General features: G+C 37.7%; 1 protein-coding gene across 1 annotated transcript in view; it reads right to left on the minus strand.

Annotated features, from left to right (window-relative positions):
- C7 (complement C7) overlaps positions 1-18,697 on the minus strand; it is an 80,156-nt gene that overhangs the window by 50,078 nt on the left and 11,381 nt on the right. Inside the window, exons 2-6 of the mRNA XM_007961472.3 lie at positions 11,536-11,591; positions 9,021-9,096; positions 5,651-5,792; positions 3,633-3,780; positions 2,392-2,530 (exon numbers count right to left, since the gene is read on the minus strand). Of these exons, the coding sequence (XP_007959663.3) occupies positions 2,392-2,530; positions 3,633-3,780; positions 5,651-5,792; positions 9,021-9,096; positions 11,536-11,591 (561 nt within the window). The remainder of the gene's footprint in view (positions 1-2,391; positions 2,531-3,632; positions 3,781-5,650; positions 5,793-9,020; positions 9,097-11,535; positions 11,592-18,697) is intronic.

The raw sequence follows: 18,697 nt of genomic DNA on the forward strand, positions 1-18,697 counted from the left end.
CCATGGAGGACATTCACCACCTCTGCGTCCACACCTGGGTTTAGCATTTGCATGACTGACTCACTGCCTATTGCTTCTACTTCACTTCCCTCAGACTGGCTCCTCAAAACATCTCTGTTCCTCACTCTATAACAGGCTATAATTTCCCTCGACTCTGACAAACACCTTCACATTCAGTGTTGGGGAAGGCATTTCAGATGTCAATCTAAAGACCAAGCCCTGCTGAGGAAAATGAATGTCAGGATCACGTTGTTATTAAATTATCCCTCTTCTTCAGAAATGCAGACTTCCTGCCTGTCTACCTTCCAACGAAGTCAGAAACGCTCTTTCTTATTATTTTCTCTGCTCTGTAGCTTTCTAAATTTGACCCTTTTAAAAATATACATGCAAGTCTCCACATTATAATTATGAAAGAATTAGGAACACATTCTCTAAGGAATAGAGTGAGAAAAAATTATCTGTATATGCCTATCTTACATTCTCCTTTCTGGCCAAAGGTTAAATTGTAATACATGTTATTTGCCATGTTGAATAGAGTTGAAAAAGAAATTAAACGAAATACATGGGGCGAGTAAAATGTAATGGAAAAATAAAAGGCTGTGAAATCTGACAGACCAGACCTAAGCTCTACAATTTTTTAATTTGGTGACTTTGACTATGTCAACTGAAGTCCTCTTGAGCCTCAGTTTCTACATATATAAAATAGTAAAATATTGCTTACTTTCCAAAGCTTCTGTGAGAATTAAACCTATGCTAATCACCTAAAGTAGTGCAGATGCCACAGTAGGTATTCAAAAACTGGTAGCTACAATTATTTTTCAGATCTGTTTTACTTTTCATTTATATTACTCTTAATGCAACTCTTAAATGCAACTAACTTATTCCATGGTAAATTGGAAGATGGTATGTTTGCTATTTATAATCAAAGCTGCTTTCTGGAGAAGGTTAATTTGGGTAAGCAAAAGGCCCTTTTGTCTGAACATTTCAGTAGTTTGGGTTTACAAATTTAGAAGTAATCAATATTAAAAGCTGAATTAGACATTTTTGGAGTTTGGGGACAAAGGAAGAAAAAGGAATGAGAGAGGAGATCTTGAAAGACAAGAGCAAGAAAGAAGCTAACACCCAATGAGACCAGAAATTTCATTGTGCTAAGGCTGTGGAAGGTTGTTTTAAGATAGAAAATGCCAACTGCTATTGCTTTAACATGTTTGCATTACTGCAACAGAAAATCTCTCCTCTATCTTCCTTCTAAATCTTCTGTAAAGTTTCCTAAAGCCATAACTGTTTTGCATGAGTACGTTTTGCGTTGATCAAAACCTACTCATGGGTGAGTTTAGGTGTGTATGACAGAAATAGCTTTTGAGAAACAGAAGCCTGGAGCCAGAGGAGATCTGCGATCATAAGCAAAATTAAAATGTTAAGCAATACCATTGTTGGCAAGAATGTGAAGTGGAGGCCACTCATCCCCACTGCTGGCGAATGAAATGATCCAGCCATTTTGCATATTTTACCTAGTAAAATTTAATACATACATATCCTATGAGGTAGCAATTTGAGTTGCAGGTGTATGCCCTGGAGAAGCTCTAGTTCATTTGTGTGGGACTCAGGCACAAGAATGTTCAAGACATTTTCACAGGAAAAAATTGGAAACAGCAATAAAAATGCCACCTGCAATAGCATGAGTAAATCTCAAAACCATAACTTTTAGTGAAAAAAGTTACAGAAGAATAGATATGATTCTGTTAATACAAATGGAAAAAATAGGCAAAACTAAATCACAAATTTGTATTTAGGGACCAAGACATATAAAGAATAAGCATTTATAGAAAAAACAAGGATAATTAATACAAAATATAAGACAGTGGTTGCCTGAGGAGTGAGAGGGATGTGATCAGAGAGGGGCGTAAAGGTGCCTTTAAGTCACTTAAGGCAGATGGTGGGCATATAAGGGCAGTTTTCTTCAAATTACACATATATGTTATCCACACTCATTTGTATATATGAAATAGTTCACAATTTTAAAATAAAAGCATTTTAAGTGAGCTGACACTGTAGCAGTGTCAGGAGACTATCATTACCAGTCATGGATGGGGCCTTAAGTTTTAATGCCTGCGCTGGCACAGACAATAAGGTCTTGGGCCCATATAGAACATGAAGTTGAAAATGAGGTATAAGGATATGTCAGTTTGAATGACACATGTTAAAAGTATCATTGCCCTGTACCCCAAAGCAAAAACACTGTGTATACTTTTTAAGTCAACATAAATCATTTATAAAAACTGACCACACATTAGACTATAAGTAAATTCTCAACATATACCTAAAAGTCAATATCATACAAATAATGCTGTCTGACAATTCCAGATTAGAAATCAATAACGTTGTAAGTACCTGGAATGTATAGGAGAGGACATTTCCACTCAGCCTGTAGAAATCTTTTCCATCCCCACTAAACACCTTTCTACATTGACCACCAAAACTTTTGGTATTGATGACTCTGTTCCTAAACTGGCCAGTGAGTTCATTGTAACTGTTAAAAGGAGGAGGAGGAGAAGGAGGAGATAAAAAGCCATTAAAAACCAGAAACACCACTTGGTGGGAAAAAAATTTATTAGAGAACTCTAGAAATTCTTAAAATGCATTACAGTTAAATACTTCTTCGAGAGAGCTCAAATGAAGAGCACAGCATCCTAATGCATACTAAGCATTATCCAGTTTCCCCAGATTGGTATAATCACTAAAACTAATAGTTCGGAAAGTCCAACATTCTTTCCATCTAAGAACATATTGGGGAAACACATGGCTCTTTTGTATCTACGGCAACAGCTGGTTTTGAATTGAATCTGCAGATAAAACCAATACAATTAAGGTTACTCTTAAGGAGGGAGAGCTCTCTGTAATAAATTTTAAATAATTGCCTCTTAGCATACTGAATGGTATACTCTTTCAAATAATTTTACCCTATTTCTCTGTTAATAAATTTTAAAATATTTCAGAAAAATTACTTCTTTCACTCTAAAATAAGCTATTTTTAGGTCTCAAAACCTTAACAAGTTATATGACCCTTAAAACTTCTTCAGAATTCTCTTTGATAAGGTAAGCACAGTATTTTCCAATCTTCATTTGGAAACAAAGTTTCTTGACTAGTTTAGACAATTGCTGTTCAGCCTGGGTATTACAACACACTTGCTTCTGTCTCTCTTCTCATCCTGTTCTCATTCTATTGTCTCTTCATTCTCTTGAATAGTCCCACATTATTGAATCAGTCTTTTTTCTCTCTCTCTCTCTCTCTCTCTCTCTCTCTCTCTCTCTCTCTCCCCCTCCCTTCCAATCCCCATGAAGTGACCAACTGTCCAGGTTTCCCTGGGCCTGAGGGATGTCTTGGAATTAGAATTTCAGTGCTAAAACCAGGACCATCCCAGGACAAGGAGTCACTCTACATCTCACCACATGTATCTATAGGTATACATGTGTGAACAAAAATACTGTCTCAGGATGTGGCAAAGAGCTCTGAGACAATGAAGAATCTTGCGTATTAGAAGACTTGTTCTTAGACTTACCAAACCATAAAATAAAACAAAATTTAAAACTGTAATTCGTTGATGTACTCAGGAGACTGCCCAGCACCTTACCCATTTCCAGTAAGTTCTATGTTAGGAGGAGGTTTATCGATATCACAGGAAGGTCTCCTTTCTGAGTCCTCACATCTGTCTTCATCAGCACTGTCTTCATCACAGTCAGAATCCCCATTGCAGACCAACGATTTGCTGATGCACTGACCTGAACACAAGAAAAATCCATGCGCAAATGTAAAAGAGGGAAGAAGAGAAACACTACCCAGGACCAAAAAGGTTTTTCCTGCCACCTGCAACACTGCACTGATACGCCGATGTAAATGGGAGATAAATCCTCAGACTGTCCAGGAAAGGACTAGTGATTATTTTGTCTCCATTTTGTGGCACACGGAAATGGTTCCTAACTCAGTTAGACACAAAATTGAAAATAGGATCTGAATTCAGAATTTCAGGATCTCACACATAATCATCAAGCAGCTTGTCTAAAGTATATAATTCCAACTACTGGGAAGATAGACTGACTTCCTGACCTTCAACTTTCAGTTTGTTTCTGTCATTCTGAGATGATAAAGTTGAGTTTTTCTTGGTAATTTAAATTTATAAGCTTTAAAAGCAGGACAATTTTATCAAAAGGTTAAAATTCAACATTTCTTTAGCACAATAGGGGCTGGGATACAAATATGAATAAAAATGGCCTTTGCCAGACTTTTCATATACTTTACAATCTAATAGGAAATACTACAAAGACATAGATCATAATTATTATGATAGCAATAAATCTAGAGTACCAAGGAAGCACTGGAGAGTACCAGATGATCCAGTTCCGGTCTACCTCCCCAGCATCCTCTCCAGCCGTTCTCCTACTAGCTTCTTATACGCTAGTCATACCGGACTACCTGCATGAATAAAAGGCTAAGCTTTCTGTCATCTCCAGTGATCTTGCACTTTGTTAGTTCTCTCTGCCTAGAAGGGTTTTCTCTACCTATCTCTTACTTGTCCTTCAAGAATCAAATTAAACATTATCTCCTCTTGAAAGCCATCCCGGCCTCACAGGCCCTGATACATGTTCTTCCTCTATGTCCTCATAAGATGTTTGGTGCACAGCTGTCCTTATAGGACATGTATCCTGCTATACTGCCACTCAATCCAATGCAGCAAACATTTGTTGAGAACGTATTATGTACCAGGGACTCCAGAAGCCAACATGAAAGAAATGTAATTCATGTCTTCAAGGACTTCACAGTTCACCATGAGAGACATTCAAGCCAACAAATATCCAAATGACAGATGGTACAATACGCATAAGGAACATATGGAAGTGATTGGTTAATTACTTCTATCAGTTGGGGATTTAGGGCAGGCTTCCTGAAGGATTTGTTATCTAATTTGGATTTTGAAAGTAAAATAAGCGTTCAACAGGTATCATTGAGGAGCACTTCTAACACAGGGATTATTTATGTACTATTCTGCCCATAAAACTTTAACATTTGTGAGGGAAGAGGCATGTGTTTCACTTGTATATACAACCCTCACTACTATTTGAAACAAGAATCATAAATGTTTACTAAATGTTGTTACATTAATCTGACTGCATAAATACAACATAGAGTATTGGTCAAATAATATTCAATGCCAAAACTATGTTTCAATTACCCCACGCATAAGAGAGAACTGTATTGCTCCTTAATCCATTCATTAGGGTAGCCTTTCTTGTAGATATAATAATTTAGGCAGTAACATTGTTTTTGTCTAATCTCAATGTATGTACAAGACTCACTCTGCATCTTTACTCAAAATACACTGTCAAGAACTATTTGGGTCTGTCAGTAGCCAGAGCTCCATTCAAAGAGACAAAGAGCATTCCTGTGTTTATTACCAGATGCTTCCCCTTGCATTTGAAAAAATGATAGCTGAGTGTGTGATTAACATACCAACAAAAATCCTGATGATATTTGGGGGAATTAATTTTAGGCCAATATAAATTCAGTAAAATTTAACAAATATATAATGAGCAAGTTCACCAAATAACATTTGAATTTACAATCTGCATGCTGAGCCTATGGAAAACAAATTACCTGAAAAACACCTGAAACGCTCTCCACATCCCTCTTCTGTTGGACATCCTCTTGTAGGTTCACAGGACTGTGTTTCAAAAGCATTTCCAACACAAGGTTGGCCCCCATACTGCGCATACACAGCAACTGACCGCCTGCGAGTCTAAACACAAAGCAGGCAGTGGGGTTTGTTTGTTTGTTTGTTTTCAAAGATATCTCTAGTTTCCTTTATCTGAGTAATAAAACCTGAGAGAAAGTAATACAATTAGATAAACAATGTCTGGAAATTTGTTCTGGTGTTCTACAGAAATAAAACCTCAAAATCAATGGATCCACAGATGTACTTGTCCTTGAGTTCAGCAATATTTTGGCTGTTATTTATAGAGAGCTCCCAGGCATATATTGACTTTCAGGATTAAATGCAAAAAAAAAAAAGAAAAAACAAAAACAGGTTAGTGAATCTTTAAGAAAGTAACCCGATTGCAGTGAGCTGAGATCACAGCTCTGCACTCAAGCCTGGGCGACAAAGTGAGATGCTGTCTCAAAAAAAAAGAAAAATAAAAGAAAAAAGAAAGTAACCTGAGTATAGCTTAGAGGGTAGACACATAAGCAAATAGATTAGAGCATAGAATGATTAGTATATTTACCAAATCTGTGTTCCAAGAGTTCATTAGAGAAAGTGAAATGACTTTTTCTGGAGAGAGGATAAGGGTACTGGGAAAGGGTTAAGATGAAGCAGAGTTAGGGAAACCTTCAGAAGAGTAACGGCAATTCCTTTCAGCTAAACTGTAAACCTTCTTCAGGAAGAAAGGCAAGCAAAACAATTCAGAGAGAAGTACATGAATATGGAAGTCAAATTTACAAAACAGAAACCTAAGTAATCCAAAGATGAAGCTATGTCTGCAAAGGAATATGTAAAATACAAACCTCTTGAGGGAAAAGAACATAGGAAAACTGAAGAAATTATCAAACTAAATGAGAAACTCAGAACTAATGCATACTAAGGTTTATTTAATCCTCATTCACTACGAAGACATGTATCTAATGTTTAAACAAAAAGAAAGAGCTACCCCTGGCAATCAGTGAGCATCTTCCAGACCTTTTCCTGTACTCACCTCTTCTCCATTAAGAAAACAAAACAAAACAAAAATGGAACCAAAACTGAGCGTCCTGAGGATTTAAACCTTGAGTGAAGATCAACAGGGAAGAGTTGCTGTACATATCAATGTCGAACTTATTTATCCATCCTAAATTGGGTTAGAAGTGGGAATTCCTTATCATGAGGGGTCACAGTGGCGTCATTTGAACTCTGAGCAGGTACACACCAGCCCTAGCATGGCTCTAGTGCCTTTCATTTGTTTAAGCAAAGGAGCCACTGAGGAATATGAGTGGGAACAGAACTCGGTAAGGTGTCTTGATACCGTCTTTAGTCTCTTTGTAAGTGATGAAGATGCCGCTCATGTGTGACTTAACAGTGTCCTTTGTGAAGTTCCAGAGCACAGATGGCATTGTTTGCATAAGAAAGTGTTTTCCTTCTCCATATTACCAGGGAGCCCTTGATGGCAGCCACTCTCCACAGTCTCATTCTCACCTGTCAAAGTCTGACCCTATAGGCCCTTTCTCATTTTCACTTGTCTCTCTCTGAATGAAAAGTTTGTTTTTATAATCTGGGATGTATCCATCGCACCTTCACGCAAAGAAAAAAATTGCTTGTATAAAAAACACCCTCTATCTCTCTGCTTCTGTTTAGTGTTCTTTCTTCTTTTTAAATGATAAAAATATTTAACGTGTTTGATGTTTCTTTGACCTTTGCTTGTTATTCATGTACCTGTTTGCCTGTAATCAGAGCTGTTATTTATTAGAGTTGCTAGAAGCCAAATGCTTTATTCAGGCAATTTGTTTTGAAAATACCACCATGTAGGTACTAAATAAATACCTGACGATAATGATGATGCTTCAAAATAATCATTATCTTCTGTGGTATGATTCTGTTATTTTATTAATTAGAAGTGATTTTTAAATATATATTTTTACCCAAACTGGACTATTTCTAGAATATTTAACTCTTCAAATGTTCAGCAACTTTAAGATGAACATTTTATTTCTAGGACTATTCTCAGAAAAATGTGAGAAAAGAGGACAGATATCTACATTCAAAATGTTTATTAAAGTTTTTTCTTTATAACAAAAATGGAAACAATTTAAATGTCAAACAATAAAAAAATAAAAAATAAATCAAACAATAAAAAAGTGGAAAAATAAGAAGGCTATATTCATATCATGGAACGTAATACTGCTGTCATAAATTATTTTGCTGATAGTATAATGTTAGATTAAAATAGCAGAACACAAAGCTATGATAAAATAATCTCATTTTTTTAAATTAGAAGCATACACAGAGAAAAAGTACACAGAGCTGAGGGAATAAATACCAAACACTGTTATATAATTTGTTTCTTCTAAATGGTAGAATTGGCCGGGTGCAGTGGCTCAGGCCTATAATCCCAGCATTTTGGGAGGCCGAGGCGGGCTGATTACAAGGTCAGGATATGGAGACCATCCTGGCCGAGATGGTGAAACCCTGTCTCTACTAAAAATACAAAAAATTAGCCGAGTGTAGTGGCACGCGCCTGTAGTCCCAGCTACTTGGGAGGCTGAGGCAGGATAATCACTTGAACCTGGGAGGCAGGGGTTGCAGTGAGCCGACATCGCGCCACTGCACTCCAGCCTGGGGACAGAGCGAGACTCCGACTCAAAAAAAAAAAAAAGAAAGAAAGAAAAAGGCAGAATTATGAATAATGCTTTATTTCTTTATAATTTTCTGTATTTTCTCCAATGAACGTTTTATAAGGAATACAAACATTTTTAGAAGCTTTTTATAATACTCAGATTAAGTTCAACATTGTACTTGTATTACTTAGCAATTAAGCTTTAAGATATTTTGCAAAATATTTTTTCATAGTTGTTCGCTATTTGTGAAGTAAAATCAAGCAGCCATTTTGCTATTTGCTAGTGTGTGTTTGAGATGAGAAGAAAAGTTGAATTCAGTGAATATAAAACATTTTAAATTATCTAAAAATTTCGTTCTATGTTATTCCTATTTCTCTCATAGTTAAAGAGTTAGTAAATTGCCTTGAACTTTTAGCCTATCTACATTTCTAGCTCCAAGATAAGATCTAGAAAAGTCCTTCAAGAAAAATGAATATACAAGTTACTTTATTACAATATTAATTATTAAACAGATCATACTTTTCTCCCCTCAAAATTACTAACATGGTTTTCAAAAAACATTGACACTATTTAATGAACATTCAAAAGATAATACCATTTTGGCCATGCCTAAGTATTTCTGCACATAAATAATCAAATACAAAGTTTTGTGTGTTCCTACCTGAGTCTTGGTACAGCCATTGCATTCTGACCAAGGGGCATAGGAGTCCCACTGGCAGTTGACTGGAGAGGAGGCACTGCCACAGTGTCAAATTGTCCGTCATAAAGCAAGTAGAAAGATACACAAGGGAACACAAAGAATAGTGAAAACAGTCAAAAATAGTTAAATGTTGCTGCAAATATTTTTTCCTAAGAGACACTAAAAGCATCCTAAAATATACAAAAATGGAGGGAGCCCCACTGACTCAGAGATTAAAACTTACTAAACATCTATTATGCTGGCACAGTGGCTCAAACCTGTAATCCGAGCACTTTGGGAGGCTGAGGCAGGCAGATCACCTGAGGTCAGGAGTTCAAGACCAGGCTGGCCTACATGGTGAAACCCCATCTCTACTAAAAATACAAAAAAATTAGCCAGGTAGGGTGACGCGTGCCTGTAATACCAGCTACCCAGGAGGATGAGGCAAAAGAAATCACTGGAACCCAGGAGGCAGATGCTGCAGTGAGCAGAGATTGCACCACTGCACTCCAGCCTGGGTGACAGAGGGAGGCTCTGTCTCAAAAAAAAAAATCTATTATATGCCAGATTCTAAAGACACTAGAGTTGTAGAAATAATAAAAGAGGTAGGTCATTGGCCGGGCATGGTACCTCACGCCTGTAATCCTAGCACTTTGGGAGACCAAGGCATGCAGATCACTTGAGGTCAGGAATTCGAGACCAGTTGGGCCATGATGGTGAAACTCCATCTCTACCAAAAACACAAAAATTAGCCGGGCTTTGTGGTACATGCCTGTAATCCCAGTTACTTGGGAGGTGAGACAGGAGAATTGCTTGAACCTGGGAGGCAGAGGTTGCAGTGAGCTGAGACTGCACCACTGCACTCCAGCCTGGGTGACAGAGCATGACTCCATCTCAGAAAAAAATAAAAAATAAAAAATAAAATTTAGTTTAATTGTTAAAAAAAAAGGTAGGTCATTGATTATTAATAGAAGGAAGGACAGAGAGACAGATGTACAAACAAATAATCGTAGTACAATATATCTCATTTGATGGATTTCAGAACAGAAATCCATTCAGTATGATGTGTTACGGGAATATAGATAAGGGAGAGTTTGAGTTGGGAGGGTAGATGAAAACATATGTAAATATGTTTTATGACCTTTGAAGGGAGGAAGGTTTTATGGCCTTTGAAGAGATTCTGAATGATGAGTTGAAGAATTATCCAGAAACACTTAACTGAGAGAGAAGAAACTATAAAAAGTCCCCATGAGAAGTGGAAAACTAAAAATTGGCAGAGGCTGAATGGACAGGAATTTATTTAAATGCATCCCCTGTTCATTTAGGCCACTTCTCAAGCACACAACCAAGGAGGGCAATTTGAGCTTAAACAGTTCCACTAAAATAAAGTACATGTACAAATGGAGAGTTGACTCTCATACAGTGCTCACATTCTGGCTGTGTCATATGGAAAAGACTACCCGAGTCAGCTTTAAGAGACTAAGGAAGCCTTGCCTAAAATGATGCTCTACGAAGGATAAAAGAACTAGTATTCCTGAATTCTGGATTCCCAGCACATTCCTCGGCTGGGCGATATCTTGAGTCAAGATGATTCTTGCATGTCTTAAGAGGGTCAGGTTACTCTGAAAGTAACGACTCTCATTCTGTAGTGTGTGCCTCGGCTGCTTTCACAGGGCCAATCTTGCCAACCTGTGGTTTTCATAGGGTACCAATGATCAAAATACCTGAATACTTTTGACAACCTTGAACAATCTGAACTTACTGTTATTTTTCTAGTCTCTGTCCTGGGGAAACGCAGAGGGCTTCCCCAAACATGGAGGCTTAGGAGAGGAAGTTTGCTTGACCTTCCTGCTGTGCTCCCACATCACCCTGAGCAGGCCTCTGTCCGAGCCCTTAACACATTCATATTGCCATGAACTGGCTCAAGATACGAATCACCCAGCATGCTCCCAGTGCCTTCTTGCTCCTTGCGGTATCCCCAGTACCTAGCACAGCCCCTGACACATTTTCTGATCGTTCCATAAAGTGAACTGACCTGGCTCTGTCTTGTCAATCTGACACAGTGAGAGAATAACAAAGCCTTGGATAAACGATACTGGCTTTTCTCCAGGCCTCAAGAACTGACAAGACTATTTTCTTAAAAAACTCTCAACCTTTAAAATCCAGAGGATGTTTTGCAAGGGTTACATTTAAAGACCAAATATTGCTCTAAGATATATAAGTCCACTGTGATTATCTGCATTACAGATAAAACCACAGCACTGGTACAAAAAACTTATACTTTTAGTCTTCCATTTTACAGGGAGAAAAATTAAGTAAAAGAAGAATAATTTTTAAAGCACACTTTTGTTATCATTGTCTTTTATAAAAATATGGAAAGAGAAAATATGTTAGAGGGATACACAGATTCAAACTGCAATGTCAAAATTAGACTAAAGAATTTCTAAAACTTTTTTTTAATTTAATGATTTTTACACACAACCCAAAAAGTCCTCACCTTGAAAAAATTTGGAACTCTCCTACAAATCCCACCAAAATGAATAAGCTTATTGCCTGGAGAAGAAAAACAATAAAGTATTACTTTAGCTTGCATTTCTTTTTATAACTACAAATTGACAATTTATAATTTTGTAAATTTATGAGTACAAAGTGATATTATGATTTCTAAATACAATGTGAAATAATTTAATCAAGCCAGTTAACATCTCTATCACCTAAAATATTTAACATTTTTTGTGGTAAAGATATTTGAAATTTACTCTTGGCAATTTTGAAATGTATGATACACCAATATTAACTACATTCACCACACTGTACAATAGAATTCAAAATATATTTCTGCTAACTGAGATTGTGTACCCTTGACCTTTATTGCCCTATTATCCCAGTCTCTGTAACCACCATTCTACTTTGCTTCTACGAGTTCGATTGTTTTACATCATATAAGAACACGTGCTATTTGTCTTTCTTTGCCTGGTTTACTTAACTTAACATAATGTTTTCCAATTCCATCTATGTTGTCATAAATGACAGAATTTCCTCCTTTTTAAGGCTAAATCCTATTCCATTGTGTACACACACCACATTTTCTTTATCCATTCATCTGTTGAGGGACACTTAGGTTGATTCTATAACTCAGCTATTGTGAGTAGTGCTGCAATGAACATTTACTTTTGTAAATACCCAAAAGTAGAATTGCTAGATCATATGATAATTTTCTTAAGTTTTATGAGAAACCTCCATGCAGTTTTCCATAATAGTTGTACTAATTTACATTCCTACCAAGTGTACAAGTGTACAGGGATTCCCTTTTTTCCACATCCATACCAATGCTTGTTGCCTTTTGTCTTTTTGATAGTAGCCATTCTGACGGGTGTGAGATGATAACTCAATGTGATTTTAATTTGCATTTCTCTAATGATTAGCAATGTTGAGCACTTTTTAAACATATCTGTTGGTCATTTGCATGTCTTCCCTTCAGAAATGTTTACTCAGGTCTCTTGTCCATTTTTTATTTTTGCTTTACTTCCATCTCCCTTTCCTGGTACTTTGCCGATAATTTATTGGGTTTTTTGTCTTCTTGTTATTGAGTTGTTTGAGCTCCATATATATTTTTGATATTAGCCCCTTATTGACTGCATGACTTACAAATATTTTCTCCCAATTTGCAGGTTGTCTCTGAAAACTGATGATTGTCTCCTTTGCTATGCAGAAGCTTTTAGTTTGTTATAATCCCATTTGTCTATTTTTGCATTTGTTGCCTGCACTTTTGGATTCAGATCCAAAAAAACCCTACCTAGAACAATACAGTTTTTCCCTTAGATTTTTTTCAAGCAATTTTTCAGTTTCTGGTCTTATGCTTAAGGTTTCATCCCATTTTGAGTAGATTTTTATATATGATGCTAGATAAGGGTCCAATTTAATTCTTCTGCATGTGGATATCCAGTTTTCCCAACACCATTTACTAAAGAGACTATCCTTTCCCCATTGTGTATTCTTGGCACCTTTGTAAAAAAAATCAATTGACCATACATATGGGGTGCATTTCTGGGTTCTCTATTCTGTTCCACTGGTTGATGGGTCTATGGTTTTGCCAGGATCATGATGTTTTAATTACTACAGCTTTGTAGTATAGTTTAAAATCAGGGAAAGTAATACCTCCAGCTTTGTTCTTTTTGCCCATGATTGCCTTAGCTATTTGGGGTTTTTTGAGGTTCCATAGAAACTTTAAGATATTTTTTCTATTTCTTTGAAAGATGATGTTAGAATTTTGTTAAAGATTGCACTAAAACTCTAGATCACTGTGGGTAGTATGGACATTTTAGCAATATTTTCTTCCAATCCATGAACAAGGGATATCTTTCCATTTGTTTATGTCTTCTTCAATTTCTCATCAGTGTTTTGTAATTTGCAATGTACAGGTCTTTAACTTCCTTGGTTAAATTTATTCCTAAATATTTTTTGTAGTTATTGAAAATGGGATTGTTTTCTTCATTTCTTTCTCATATAGTTTGTTGTTAGTTTATAGAAATGTACTTTTTAGTGTTTATTTTATATTCTACAATTTTACTGTATTCATTTATTACTTCTAACAGTTTTCTGGTGGAGTATGTAGGGTTTGCTACATATAAGATTGTGACACCAGCAAACATAGACATTTTCACTTCTTCCTTTCTATTTTGATGCCTTTTATTCATTTTTCTTGCCTAATTGCTCTGGCAAGAATTTCCAATACTATGTTGAATAAAAGTGGCAAAAGTGGGCGTTTTTGTCTTGATCCAAAGCTTAACTGAAAGGCTTTCAATTTTTCACTGTTGGGTATAATGTTAGCTGTGGGCTTCTCATATATGGCCTTTATTGTGTCAAGGTACTTTTCTTCTGTACCTAACTTGGTGAGAGTCTTTATCGTGAAATGTTGTTGAATTCTGTCAAACGTTTTTCTGCATCTAATGAGATGATCATATAGTTTTTGTCATTCATTCTGTTAATCTCATATAACATATTTATTGATATGTGTATGTTGAACCATCCTTGCATTTCAGGAATAAATCCCATTTGGTCATGGTAGATGATCCTTTTAATGTGTTGTTCATTTTGCGACTATTTTGTTGAGATTTTTGTATCTATATCAACTATGTTTATCAAGAATGTTGGCATGTAGTTTTCTTTTTTTGTAACGTACTTCTTCGGCTTTGATATCAGGATAACACTGGCCTCATAAAAAGAATGTGAAAGTATTCCCTCCTTTTCAATTTTTTGGAAGGGTTTGAGAAGGATTAGTATTAGCTCTACTTTGAATGTCTGGGTTATCTCTTGCACTCACCCTTGCCATGTGACATGCCTGTTCCCACTTTGCCTTCTGCCATGAGTAAAAGCTCCCTATAGGCTTCACCAGAAACTGAGTAAATGTTGATGTCATCCTTGTACAGCCTACAGAACCATGACCTAATTAAACCTCTTTTCTTTATAAATTACCCAGCCTCAGATATTTCTCTATAGCAACACAAAGAACAGGCTAATCCAGAAAATTGGTACTGAGAATTGGGGCATTGCTATAAAGACACCTAATAGTGTGAAAGCAGCTTTGGAACTGGGTAATGAGCAGAGGTTTGAAGAGTTTGAAGGGCTCCAAAGAAGACAGAAAAATGAAAGAAAGCTTGAAACTTCTTACAGACTGGTTAAATGATTGTAACCAAAATGCTGATAGTGATAGAGACAGTGAAGTCTAGGCTGATGAAGTTTCAGATGGAAATGAGAAACTTATTGGTAATTAGAGCAAAAGTCACCTGGTTATGTCTTAGCAAAAACTTGGCTGTATTCTCTTTATGCCCTAAGGATCTGTAGAAGTTTGAACTTAAGAGTGATAACTTAGGGTATCTAGTAGAACAAGTTTCTAAGCAGCAAGTTTCAAGATGTGGTCTGGCTGCTTCTAACAGCCTATGCCAGATTTAGAAGCAAAGAAATGATTTAAAGTTGGAATTGATATAGGAAAGGTAAGCACAGTATAAAAGTTTGAAAAATCTGCAGCTTAGCCATGCAGCAGAGAAAGAAAAAGCATCATCAGGAGAGGAATTCAAGGGGGTCTTTGGAGCAACCACTTGCTAGAAAGATGTGCATGACTGAAAGGAAGCCAAGTGTTAATAGCCAAGACAATGGAGAAAAGACCTCAAAGGCATTTTAGAGATCTTTGAGGCTGCCCCTCCCATCACAGGTCAGGAGGTTTGGGAGGAAAGAATGACTTCATGGGCCAGGTTCAGGGTCTTGCTTCCCTGCACAGCCTTAAGACACTGCTCCCTGCGTGCAGGCCACTCTCCAGCTCCAGCCTTAGCCCAGTGAACCCCAGATACAGCTTGGGTTGCTGCTTCAAGAAGTACAAACTGTAAGCCTTGGCAGCTTCCATGTGGTGTTAAGCTCATAGGCACACATAGTGCAAGAGTGAAGGAGGCTTTGCAGCCTCCACCTACATTTCAGAGGATGTATGAGAAAGCCTGGTTGCCCAGGCAGAAGTCTGCTTAGGGGTGGAACCCTCACAGAGAACCTCTACAAGGGCAGTAAAGAGGGGAAATGTGGGGTTGGAACCCCCACACACAGTCCCCACTGGAGTACTGCCTAGTGAATTAGTGGAAAGGGGGCCACTGTCCTCCAGACCCCAGAATGGCAGATCTACCAGTAGCTTACATATTGAGCTTGGAAAAGCTTCAGGCACTCAACTCCAACCCATGACAGCAACTATGGTGGCTGAACCCTGCAAAGCCACAGAAGTAAAGCTGCCCAAGAGGTGAAGTGGAGCCCACTCCTCACAGCAGTGTGTCCTGGATGTGGAACCTGGAGTCAAAGGAGATTATTTGGAGCTTTAAGACTTAATGACTGCTCTGTTGTGTTTCAGACTTGCATGGGGCATGTAGCTTCTTTCTATTGGCTGATTTCTTTTCTTTGGGAAAGGAGCATTTACCCAATGCCTGTACCCCAATTATATCTTGGAAGTAAGTAACTTTTTTTGATTTTACAACCTTATAGGTAGAAGAAACTTACCTCTAGATTGAACCTTGTTCTTGAGATTTGTGACTTTTCAGTTAATGTTGAGATGAGTTAAGGCTTTGGGGGACTATTGGGCAGGTATCTATTTTAGTGTGAGAAGGACAGGAGATTCAGGGGGCCAGGGGCAGAAAGATATACTTTAGATGTCCCTTTCAAATCTCATGTTGAAATGTAATCCCCATGTTGGAGGTGGGGCCTGTTGGGAGGGGTGGATTTCTCATAAATGGTTTAGCACCATCCCTTTGGTGTCATCCTTGCAATAGTGAGTCTCGTTAAGATCTGATTGTTTAAAAGTGTATGACATTTTCCCCCTCACTCATTCTTTATTTTTTTTAGACAGTCTTGCTCTGTTGCCCAGGCTGGAGTGCAGTGAAACAATCTCGGCTCACTGCAACCTCCACCTCCTGGGTTCAAGTGATTCTCCTGCCTCAGCCTCCTGAGTAGCTGCAATTACAGGCACATGCTACCATACCTGGCTAATTTTTGTATTTTTAGTAGAGATGGGGTTTCGCCATGTTGGACAGGTTGGTCTTGAACTCCTGACCTCATGTGATCTGCCCACCTCAGTCTCCCAAAGTGTTGGGATTACAGGCATGAGCCACTCCACCTGGTCCCCTCACTCATTCTTGCTCTCACTATTGCCATGTGACATGCCTGCTCTTGCTTCACCTTCTGCCATGAGTAAAATCTCTCTGAGTGCCTCACCAGAAGCTGAGCTGATGTTGATGCCATGTTTATGCAGCCTGCAGAACCACGAGGCAAATAAACCTCTTTTATTTATAAATTACCCAGTCTCTGGTATTTCTTTATAGCAACACAAATAATGGCCTAATACAATTAGTGATATTCAGCATTTTTTCATATACCTATTAGCCATTTGTATGTCTTCTTTTGAAAAATGTCTATTCAGGGCATTTGCCCATTGTTAATCAGATTAATATTAATATATACTACTGGGTTACTTCCCTATATATTTTGATTCTTAATCCCTTGTCAGATGAATAGCTTACAAATATTTTCTCTATTTCCACAGGTTGTCTCTCTTTACTGTTTTGAGTGTTCTCCTTTGTAGAAGCTTTTTAGCTTCATATAATCCCATTTGTCCATTTTTGCTTTTGTTTTCTGTGTTTTTGAGATCTTACCCCAAAAAACATTGCCTAAACCATCGATCTATGATGTTTCCCTATGTTTTCTTCTAGTAGCTTCATAATTTCACATTTTACATTTAAGTCTAATTCATTTGAGTTATTTTTGTATATGGCAGAAGATAGGAATCTAGTTTTATTCTTATAAATACCCAGTTTTCCCAACAACATTTCTTAAAGAGATTACCCTCTCCCCAATGTTTCTTTTCTTTTTTTTTTTTTTTTTTTTTTTTTTTGAGATGGAGTCTCACTCTGTTGCCCAGGCTGGAGTGCAGTAGTGCAATCTCAGCTCACTGCAACCTCTGCCTCCTGGGTTCAAGCGATTCTCCTGCCTCAGCCTCCTGAGTAGCTGAAATTATTACAGGCATGTACCAATACACCAAGCTAAATTTTTGTATTTTTAGTAGAGACGGGGTTTCACCATGTTAATCAGGCTGATCTCAAACTCCTAACCTTGTGATCTGCCCACCTCAGCCTCCCAAAGTGCTGGGATTACAACTCTGAGCCACCATGCCTGGTCTGCTTTTTTTTTTTTTTTTTTTTTTTTTGAGACAGAGTCTCACTCTGTCACCCAGGCTAGAGCACAGTGGCATGGTCGCAGCTCACTGCAATCTCTGCCTCCTGGGTTCAAGCAATTCTCCTGCCTCAGCCTCCCAAGTAGCTGGACTACAGGCATGTGCCACCACACCTGGCTAATTTTTGTATTTTTAGTAGAGATGGGGTTTCACTATGTTGGCCAAACTGGTCTTGAACTCCTGACCTCATGATCTACCCACCTTGGCCTCCCAAAATGCTGGAATTATAGGCACGAGCCACCGCGCGTGGTCCCCAATGTATTTTTGTTTTTGTTGTTGTTGTTTTGTTTTTTTGTTTGTTTGTATGTTTTGAGACAAAGTCTTGCTCTGTTGCCCGGGCTGGAGTGCAATGGCGTGTTCTCAGCTCACTGCAACTTCTGCCTCCCAGGTTCAAGCCATTCTCCTGCCTCAGTATCCTGAGGAGCTGGGATTACAGGCATGTGCTACCACACCCAGCTAATTTTTGTATTTTTTTAGTAGAGACGGGGTTTCACTACGTTGGTCAGGCTGGTCTCGAACTCGCAACCTTGTGATTCACCCACCTTGGCCTTCCAAAGTGCTGGGATTACAGGTGTGAGCCACCACGCCCAGCCTACAGTTTTTTCTAAATATAAGGTCATGTTGTTTAAAAGCAAAAACAACTTGACCTCTTCTCTTTAAATTTGAATACCATTTATTTTGTTCTCTTGCCCAATTGTTGTGGTTAGGACTTTCAGTATTATGCTGAATAAAAATGGTGACAGTGAGGAAAAATAAAAAATAAATGTTTGGTAGAATTCAGCCATGAAGCCATCAGGTCCTGGGCTTTTTTTTTTTTTTTTTTCTTTTTTAATGGAAGATCTTTGATTACAGATTCCATCTTTTTACTCATTATTGTTCTGTTCAGATTTTCTATTTTTTT

This window comes from Chlorocebus sabaeus, chromosome 4 (genome assembly GCF_047675955.1).
Source record: "Chlorocebus sabaeus isolate Y175 chromosome 4, mChlSab1.0.hap1, whole genome shotgun sequence".
NCBI lineage: Eukaryota > Metazoa > Chordata > Mammalia > Primates > Cercopithecidae > Chlorocebus > Chlorocebus sabaeus.